The 10,671-nt window shown below is 35.1% G+C and overlaps 1 protein-coding gene across 1 annotated transcript in view; it reads right to left on the bottom strand.

The window, feature by feature from the left end:
- Positions 1-1,490: 1,490 nt before the first annotated feature.
- The window catches only part of CHAF1A (chromatin assembly factor 1 subunit A), a 62,276-nt gene continuing 53,095 nt past the window's right edge, over positions 1,491-10,671 (bottom strand). Inside the window, exons 12-14 of the mRNA XM_072405060.1 lie at positions 7,312-7,781; positions 5,097-5,181; positions 1,491-1,710 (exon numbers count right to left, since the gene is read on the bottom strand). Of these exons, the coding sequence (XP_072261161.1) occupies positions 1,622-1,710; positions 5,097-5,181; positions 7,312-7,781 (644 nt within the window). The 3' untranslated portion in view covers positions 1,491-1,621. The remainder of the gene's footprint in view (positions 1,711-5,096; positions 5,182-7,311; positions 7,782-10,671) is intronic.

The raw sequence follows: 10,671 nt of genomic DNA, 5'->3' as shown, positions 1-10,671 counted from the left end.
CTGTTTTGTAGTAAAACTTTTATAGAGATATTTGCTTTCCACCTCCTAAAGTAATGTAGGTTTGCTGCCCCCCCCTAATGCGAAATTTAAAAAAGAGAAGAATGAGAAGGACTTTTTTTTTTTGCAGCAAATTTAAATATATTGTATTAAACACAAAAGAACATGATCAATTGAACAAAAGTAAGGTATATAAAAGCACATTTATCATGTTTTCCATTACATCACAGGAAACCAAGCCCTAAAGCTATACAGAGGGAGACGTGGTTTTATTGGATTCAGAATACTACTACTTCAGTATCGCCACACATCTAAGAGATATTCTGAAGAAATGTAATTGTTATGTTCTATAGTTTTACAGATTCTCAAGTATCTACCTGTGTTATCTGTTGATGGTTGTGGTGCATGTATTTCCTGTTTTTCCCTTCATCTTTTTTATAATCCCTGTCCTATCCTCACCCATTTAAAGTTAGGTTTCTCAGTAATTTGCTATAATAATTATTTTGGTATATTGTTTTAATATTTGACACAGTTGATTTAATTGTAATTATGGTATTGCTGTATATTCTGTCTGAATGTTTGTTTTTTTGTGCAGACTGCAGAATAAAAAAAAAATATATATATATATATATATATATATATATATATATATAAATAAATATAAATGTTTTTTTTTTTTAAATTCACAAATCTTAAATACACATTTAGTTCTCACGGGTAATCATGAGCAATCTCTACATCAGTGGTCCCCAACATTTTTGGACCCACGGACCACTAAATTTACTGGCTCAGGACTGCGCATGAGCCGTGTGTCACTCAAAAGGGAAAAGACTCCCCCCCCCCCCCATAGCGTGAGTGAGTCCAGAGACACAACCCGGCCATTTCCCAGAGCCTGCGATCTGTATGGGGAACATGGTCTGCAGCTCTGGCTTGAGCACCCGCCCAGCAGGATTCTTCTTCTATCTAATTTCTCTACGCACTTTGTGGAAAAAGTTAAAGAATCAATCAGAGAACCAATTGTGTATTCAAGCTTGTGACAAATAAAAAAAGTATTTTGTTGGTTTATGATTTTATTTGGAGTGTTAGGTTCATCTTTAATGCCTTAAAATTCCTATATGGTGTGTAATGTTTGTTTTGATATAATATGTTGGAATGTGGCAGGTTATGTAACTATCGGGAGGGGGTACTCTTTGTATCACCAAGTTAGATGAACAAATGTTAGTGTGCTCAAGAGGAATTCAAAGAACTGGTTTGCAGGTAGGAGACTTCATGATAACTTGGGAAGAACAACTGACCAGGTTGTATTTTTTCTGAAACACGAGAGACTGGGTGAGTGATTTTTAGTATCACAACTTTGGAATAAAAGTGAACATTGTATCCTATGTTGCTTAATGTTTAGCCTTCCTCAAGAACCTGTTGGGCTTTAAAACAGGGTTGTAAGGATATTCAGCACATCCAATTTCCTCACAAGTGGTCAAAAACCCATTGCTTGATTTTTTTAAACACATTTCAGCTTTATTTGACACATAGGAGCTTCTCACATTTAAGGTCAAATGTATGTCCAATTTTAATGTATAGTACAATTAACTAGAAAACATTTAAAACACCAATATATAGCTATAGATCAATTAGATCCTCTTGAAATTTCAGGATTGGAAAGCAGCTGTTGACTGAAGGTACCTTCCATTGTGCATAATACAGGGACATCCATATCTGAGGAACAGTGAAAGATTAAGCAGTTAAAATTACAGCAAAATATATGTAAACTGTAGAAAAAAAAAGTACACACAAGATCTGCTTTTAAATCGTCCAGAAGTTATGCAAGGTTAATCAATCAATAAAACTGCAATTTCCAAGACTTTGAATAGCACTGTATAAGGACTGGAACTATCTGGAGGTGCACAGTAAACTAGTGATGAACTTGTCCTATAAAAATTTTTCCCCCAATGATGACAAGAAAAAAAAAAAAAAAAAAAAAAAAAAGCACTACCACTGAAGTGAAATGTACAAATATTTTACAGAGTAGAAAAATCATATGCTAGGGCTATTTGATGAATACAGGAATTCGTGAAGCTAGTTTTCCACTGTTCTATTCCCTTGTAGCCTGTGTGCCTACCATAAGAATAACCCATCCTAACATGCTTTATTTTCTTAGCAAAGCATTTTTGTACGTACATAGTAAATAGGTTGAAAAAAAACCCCTACAAGAGGGCATGTACCCAACATAAATTTTTATTTTGTACAGTGCAAGCTGTTCCTTGATGGGTTGTGTATGAAGATCCCCTGCTCCCAGTAAACTGCCCTATCCACTTTACTCTAATTTGCCAGCTGCTTGCTGGGGTCAAACCCAATTCTAATAAACCGATAGACTCAAGTCATACTGTGGCTAGCAAGCTCCAAAAAACTCTGTATGAAAGTGGTGACATTCTAAACATTGTTTTTTTTTTTTTTGGTGAAAGCACCAAAATCTAAAGCAGTATTTCTTGAAAAAAAACTCTTCTCCACATAATCTTTTTAAAATCCAGTAAGCCTATTCCTTGGTCTGTTTAGTAAGCATGCAGACAGGAGATATCTGTATTTAAAACGCGAAATGTCCCGCAAATATTTATCATGGCTAATATCCAGAAGTAATTTTGATTCAGCAAGTTGCTGCCAGACCAAAAGTCCCCTATATCTCCTTACAATGAAAATTACCCATACCTTTTACTGCATAAATTCTATTCTTAAATATTCATATACATAATTCATAGTACTAGTTTGAGTTTTTTATTATGGTTAAATAATGCAAAATAAACAAATATTTACACTTGATTATAAATGCATTAATTCTTGATCCTAATATTCATACAAAATCATAACTTCCAATCAAATTCATTACTTGCTTTGCTCCTTCTGTGCTCTAACTTAAAGCAGATATCTTTGTCTATCAATTAAAGCCTTTTAGGGCTCAACTATACATTTTATTAAGCAATATTGATTCCTTTTTTAAAATTGTAATATATATGCAAATGATCAAAAATAATTTTTTAAATATGGATGATAAAATAAATTTAGCATTATAAATTATCTATGAAATACATAATTCTACAGTAATAAAAAACATATCAATAAATTATATACATAATTATAGAATAAACTGCATCGATTATGGAGTAAATTCAAGCTAAAAGCTACAATACATTTAAGGTTTTTTTAAAGAATTTTTTGTAATTCATAAATGAATATTGCCTATGTTGAGGAGTAAATAAACTAAAATCAGTATCAATTGAAAGGAATGAATTAAGTGCAAAAAATACACATAAATGTAATTATATCTATATTGTATTGGTAGTGATAAAACTTAAAGATCAAGCAAAGTTACCACAACTAGGTAAATGACTCAACAAAAATTAATGAATTTTAATTATTGTAATCATTGGTACAGATCGATTGAATAAATACTTTGGGTTAAGTAAATTATTATATATGTTTATGTCTATGGAGTTTGTTAAAATTGTAGAATTATGTATATACCTTTTATTACTGTATATTTCATTAATGTACATTATATTTTATTATAATCCATTTATATGAAATTGTGATCTATTTGCACACACACAACTCTTTATAAAAGGAATCAGTTATAATCTAATAAAACCAAATATTTAATGATAAAAAATTTACAATAAGGAATAAATAAAGATAATTGTTTATAGGAGGTTTATTTTAATAAGGATAAACGTAAAAATATAAAGGCTTTGTAAGTGGTACTATGAATTACATACACAAAAAATGTTTAAGAATAGGGACTTTATTGTCTAGTGCAAGAATATGAAGGTATGCATTAAAAGGTATAGGAAAAAATAATAAATGTAGGGAGCTATAGTAGGCATTAGGATTAGCTCTTATGAATTTAAATATATATGGGTTGATGTTGGAAATGTATCTTAGTTCTACCTAGCCCTTTTCTGGTGGGCGGAGGGCCCAGGTGCTTTGCTTCCCCCTACTCGCCTCTCAGCAGCAGCTCTAATCCTCTGAACAGATCACACTGGAGAACAGGCTTCTCCATGCTCAGCTGTCAAAGTATTCCAACAGCTGCTAAACAGTGAGTAGGGGGGAAAAGCAAAGTACAGCTAGAATGGGATCTGGACACAGGAAGTCTCTAGCTCATGTTGTGGCTTCTATGAAAAAATAAAGCTGCCTGTAAATGTACCCACCTGAGTGGCATATCATAACATAGCCCAGCTTTCAAAAATTTCAAGATATGGGGAATTTTTTTAAAACAGTCATTTTAATTGTTAAATGTGTCGAGCTATGACAAATTTAAAGAACTGTACAAAAAACATTTGTGCAAGGTTTTTGGCCATCAACAGTTCATGCAATGGACTTCCTTGGTTGTACTTTGTAACCCTACTTCTGCAGGTGGCACTGTAACCATTTGGTGATAATACTCTGCTGTTCATTGGAGAACATAGCTCTGCTTAGATTTTCATTTGCCCACAACCAGTTCTGAGTACTTTGCTTTTATGTGTTTGGTATCACACATGCCACTAAAGGTAAGATGTACAGAATAAACAATTTCGTATAATAATGAAATATAACATAGTAAATATTTTGTACGATCATCTTGTTATTAATGAATGTACACTGTTGATTCTAATGTTTACTAATGGTATGGGCCTACCTAAACCAACCCAAATTAGGTGGATTTTGTACAGTATTCTCCCCAGAAAACCTTTAAAGCTGGGTGGGAAGAATCTGTGGGTGGCGGCTGGGTGGTTACTGAAAAATGCCAGGTAGTGCACCCACCTAAAGGGGCTGAGGAGAACACTGGTTTATCTTCAGTATTGTACCCTCATGGTATTGAGAATCTAAGCTTGTTATATACATTTTTTATTTTGCACTTTATCTGATTCTTGGTAATGCTTCAGACTTTAGGGCTGACATATCAAATGCATATTAAAATGCAATGCAAATGCTTCAAAATTCTATTCTTAAAATTAGTAATTTAGTAGAAGTCGTTTATCTACTCTAAGAAGGTTTGCCTTTAAGACTCAAGTTTCTTCTTAGGCAATTAGAAAAAAAAAAGTGTTCTTGGAAAACTGATTGGCATCAGACACCTTTCTTAACTTGTTCCTCTACAATCATGCAGTCATCCTCATCATCATCATCTTCAGTGTCTGCCTGGAAGCCATCTAATGCCATCTAAAAATAAAATTGTAGAATGTTAAAAATTTTAATCATTTTATTTTTATGTAAATATTTGTATAAATATTTGCAGATTTTAGATCTTAACAAAATGGAGTTGAGATGTGCTTTAAAACAAAATCTTTAATTATTGTATTTATAAGTGTGTGTGTGTTGCGCTGTATTTATCCCTCCTCAGGTGTGACGGTGACCCTCAAGCCAGGAAAGGCTCCTCCCACTTCTGGGAGGATGCCACACCCCCCCAAAAAAAACCACGTGGGTCCCCATAGGTAAACCCACGTGGTTTGGAGGAACACACTGGCGCTGCAGAAAGTGGCAGCTGCTAAAGACAGCACGGCCCAATACCAGACATGCTAGCTATCTAAAGCAAGAAAATGCCTCGCACCTTACATACGTACAGTGCAGAATGCAAGAGACTTTCCCCATCTCGCTGGAACAAACCTAATCTGTGCTCTGCTTTGTCCCTATTGGTCTGTCCGAACTATCAACTATTTAAGTATAATACAGATATAAGACAATATATCTCTATTCCTATTGGTGTTCCCTAAAGAGAAAAAAACAAAACAAAAAACAAAAAAAACAAAAAACAAACACATCTTCCTTTTTGTATCTCAATATAATATTTATTTATTAAGACACAAAATAAAGAACAACGATGGCGAAAAAACAAAAAACAAACAATTTGACTCAATCTGATTACCCAGATTTGTAGTATAACTATTTTTCTTTACTAGAATTGTAGAAATACTACCACCATTGTTTACTAGCATTGTACAAATTCTACCACCATTTAAACATTAATATTCATATTTCTTACCCAAACGTCCCATTATTATCTATATTATACTTCAATACATTTCTATTATAATTACTTACATTATTTACAATTGGTACTCTTTCACCACTAATATACTTATATAACACATCCCTAAAACAATTTTACAGGTACTCTGTGCTTCTCTATCATTTCGGTTCCTACCCCTAAACTGCTCAACCAATGAAATTCATCATTTCCAAGTACATTTGATTATCCTTTTCATTATTTATATTCATGTCAACTAATCACAAACACAAGGAGAGAAAAGGGACAGAAAAAGGACAGACATTTGGCTTCTTTTTCACAGAAATGCTGATACAATAGGAAATGTATATAAAAACACATACACACAAATACATGATTACATATAGCTTTTGGTTGGAACCCTTAATCTACTAAATGGGGTTGGACCTTTAATGATTTACCCTGCGTGGAACCTTGAATAATGTGTTTTTTGCATTATTATTGTACTGTTTTGCATATTATTTGTACTGTTTATTTATATGTATGAAATCAATACATAAAAAAATTGCCAATTTAAAAAAACAAAACATCTTTGCTTTGATTTTTTTGCCCTTATTACTTATCATTTTAATCAGGTCAGCAAAGTGCGCCAATAAAACAGATTCACCAGATGCCATATGCATAGAAACAGGTAGTTGCAGGCAGGCAGGTCTGTATCCGATACTGGGATTTGGTGCTGCTTTGCCCGGGTATGCAGACATAAACCATGTTAAAAACATTTAGCGGAAGTGGGGGGTTGGTAGTTTGAGAAGCTGTGGTTTGGGGGATGCCCAGATCGGGGGCACGCTCACATGTGCACCTCCATTTAATCAGATTAAATACCTTAATGATACACCTTAATGTACACATTAAAACAGATGCAAAAAACAAAAACAAAGTTGTGGACTGTGTAGTTTGGTTTGGCATATTTCCTGGAGTCAGGGATACCCAAGCTTTGCACTAGTCTGCTTTATAATAATATTATTAAAAAAAAAAAATAGTAAAAAAAAAAGGACTCTCCCCTAGGTATCCCAACACATTAAAGTTCTTAACATGAAGGGACACTGCACTTTTCACTGTGGCATTAGTCAGTACCAACCATTAGTACCAAAATTAGAGGATTTTTCATGATGGCATGATGATCAAGCTTCTATGATCATCATGCCGATTGGAAGTACTTATATGGCAATCCTAAACTTTGTGACCGGTTGAAATTGCAAAAAAACCATAGGCATTGATAAAAATCATAGAACACAAAAATAAAGCAGTTTTTTTTTTAAGCACAAAAAAAACATACAATTACTTACATTTGGAGAAGATCCTATTACTGAAGCTTTTCTCATAAACTTGGTAATTGGCATACTGCCAGCAGATTTCCTTTTGCTTGGAGGTGTCGCCTGTCCAGTTGTGTTCAAAATTTCATCTCTGCTATGAAGATTCACCTGGGTGACATATGTCCACTGACATGGTACAGGAAGACTCTCCTGCTGAAAGCTCTTCAAAACATCATTGTGCACATACCAACACAAACGGTGATCTGGACGTTTTTCATACACAGAATTTTCAGAAATGATACGTTTCAGTCGAGCTTTAGAGGGTATATTAGAACTGCCTGGTGTCTGATGAAAAGCATTTGGACTAGAGGATTCCGTTGCAGAAGTGTTGCTACCATCACACAATAAAATGTTGCCACGTCTGCAACACTCTTGAAACTCCTGAATAATGATTTTGCTTCCGTTGACATTTCCATGTAGCAAAGGTAGAAGATGCATTAGTACTGCAAAAAAAAAAAAAAAAGCAATATAAATTTTAAAAACTACTACATGAGAGAAGGCACTCCAAATAAGGTCCTGAACAATGCAAAACAGCATTTTTTTTTAAAACTAATGTATCATTTCAGGTAGACACACAAAAGCATTTGTATGGTTACTGGGGTAAGGAAATTTTTCCACATGTGCCAGACGAAAAAAATATTTTTTGCATGATTCTTTTATCAACTGAACAGAACCAGAGAAAAAAAATCTACTCCTTTATGTCTTTGTTACGTTCCATGATCTGATACAATAAAGAATAACAATCTGCAGAACAAAGGGTTACCTATGTGAGATTTTCTTTTCACTTACTGTCTTGAATAGAAAAAACAAATGAGAATCGCTGTAAAAAAAGCTACCGTTGGCAGCAAGGCAGCTGTCACCCAAACATTTGAACTCAATGGACCATTTCCCATACCTCTAGTGACATTTCTAGTGGTAACAAAACTACTTCTTTTAAAAGAATAGGCAGATTGCCCTATATTGTGCCTAGCGTAAAACTGAATTGCCAGGGTAATGTAAGATCCAAGAAGTATTGCATAGGAAGAATTTGTTTCAAAAACAGAAAACTCCATAAACACAGATGGTAAACATGTTAACAGGGTTAATTAAAAGGGTGTGGGTGGTTGTAGTGTCAAAAGTGAATGCAAAATATTAAAAAAGTCTTATGTAATAGGATGTTCACTTTATTTAATTTCACCTGTCAGCGATGATGCTACTAATGGGTCTACATAAAGGATTTAACACCTCCAATAAATTTGCTTGGTAGAGGGACCAGGTTTTCTAGATGCAGTGGGGTTTGGAAATCCAAATGTACTTTTCCTGGCAAGTTACTGCTGATTAGAAGAGAACCCTGCCAAGGTGCCTTAAAAAAAAATGCTAAAAATGCCAGGGAGGGTGACTCAAAAAAAAAAAAAAAAAAAAAAAAAAAAAAAAAAAAAGAAATTAGAATTGGGATTTTCACTGGGCTTTCATCTCTACCAGGTTCTTTGCGATCTGGATTCTTGAACCATCCGGTGTCCATATGCCAACAGATCATCTGAGCCAGAGAGACCATTGTTGAGGGTTGTCCATTAAAAGTGCACAAGAAACTGCATTTGATCTGAAGTGCCACCAAGGAGGGATGCATACAGATATCGTCTTCAGGTAGTGTAGAGACTATCGTAAAGACAGTGTTCGAATTCACAAGCTGGATTTTACCTTTTTTTAATGTTAAGACTTTGAAGAAGCCATAGCAAGCAGCTATCCTAGATAGCTACTAACAACAACTACAACAACACAGAATTAGACAGATACACATGTACGTATGTGTAAAGAGGGGTAAAAGTGGCTAGTAGAAGGCCAAACGATATTTTGTTAAGGTGAGGGGAAAAAAAGGATGAGGATTAATATGGAAATGTCAGAGGCATAAAATGGTAAGAAAACAAAAAAAATTAAGCTGCTTATGCAATTGGACAAAAGAAAAGAAATAGGACACTCTTGGAACACTTGGTTATAGGAACTTGTTCAAAAAGAAACAGATATAAAGACAGGGCCATGGTTGCCTGCTTAGTGGGTGATGCAAGTTTTAAGCTGCATACTGGGGGGAAAAAAAAGCCCAGAAGTCCACAGGGTTCAAAAGTAGGGTCTGTGACAAACTTAAGAAAAAGCATGACTAATCACTGAAAAACACAGCTCGTAGTCCAAAAGCAAGTTAGGCTGCTAGGTTTAACAGCACTACTAGTCAAGAGGCATGGTAACAGAAAAGGAACAAAAAGGAGTTTGCCAAGCACTTAGAAAGCATACAATTTAGGAGGAAGGTGTTGCAGCAGACCTCCACTTGGAGACCCCAGGCTGATAGCTTTACAGTGGTCTGCATCACTGTGTCAAGCCAGAGGTGGTAGGGGGTGATAGGGTAACTTCAGCCAGTCAGGAATGTGGTTAGGATCTACACCGAGAAAAGGAAAAAAAAATTCAGGTGCTGTGCAAATGCAAGTAGTTACCACCCTTGGAGACAAGTAGATAAAGATGACCCCATTAGTCTAGGAGGAGATATTTAAAAACTATTGCATTCTTCCCTTGATGCCACTAACCCTGTGAATACCCTCAATCTTGAAGTTCATGAGGAAAACTGACTAAGAGGGGTATTTAGGATAGTGTCACTTGAAGGTCACAGTCACTTGAAGGTCAGCACCACACAAGGCTTCTGGTGTGGCCTTCAGACATATAGTTAATGATAAAGGCACATCTATCCAACTAAAGACAGAACCGGCAAGAAGTTTCAGTACCACAGTAAGAAACTGGATTGTGAAGTAAAGTGAACTAAAGTACTGGTTCAAGGGCAAGTGTCTTTTTTTAACAGCAAATGTGTTTACACCCATGAATCATACGGGTGAATGCGAGAGAGAGAGCGTGAGGGAATCAAGATAACCAGCCAACCAAAATATTTTTGTGGCCAGTACAAAAACCCTCTATTGTGTTAACTGTGATAGAGCCTTAGACTATTAAATGCAAAGCAACCTGCTGCACTTTATCAATGCATCTCTTTCCAAGTGCTTTTTGGTAAACCGGGCTCATGGATATTGCTACAAAATGAGCCAATGCCCTTTTAAGTTAGATATAGAGTCCAAACTTACTAAAGGTGGCAGCCATAGCAACATGCTGAAAAAGAGTCACAAGTACAAGCGTCACAAGTACAAGCGTCACAAGTACAAGCGTCACAAGTACAAGCGTCACAAGTACAAGCGTCACAAGTACAAGCGTCACAAGTGCTCTTATGGATAATGAGAGAAACATGCAAGTCCAAGCAAAATTTGGCATCAGAACTTAAAGGATAACTTGAGTAACTACAGATAATCTTGAATACTTCTACAGCAA

The sequence above is a fragment of the Pyxicephalus adspersus genome, chromosome 3 (assembly GCF_032062135.1).
Source record: "Pyxicephalus adspersus chromosome 3, UCB_Pads_2.0, whole genome shotgun sequence".
NCBI lineage: Eukaryota > Metazoa > Chordata > Amphibia > Anura > Pyxicephalidae > Pyxicephalus > Pyxicephalus adspersus.
This window is presented reverse-complemented; position numbering and strand designations above follow the sequence as displayed.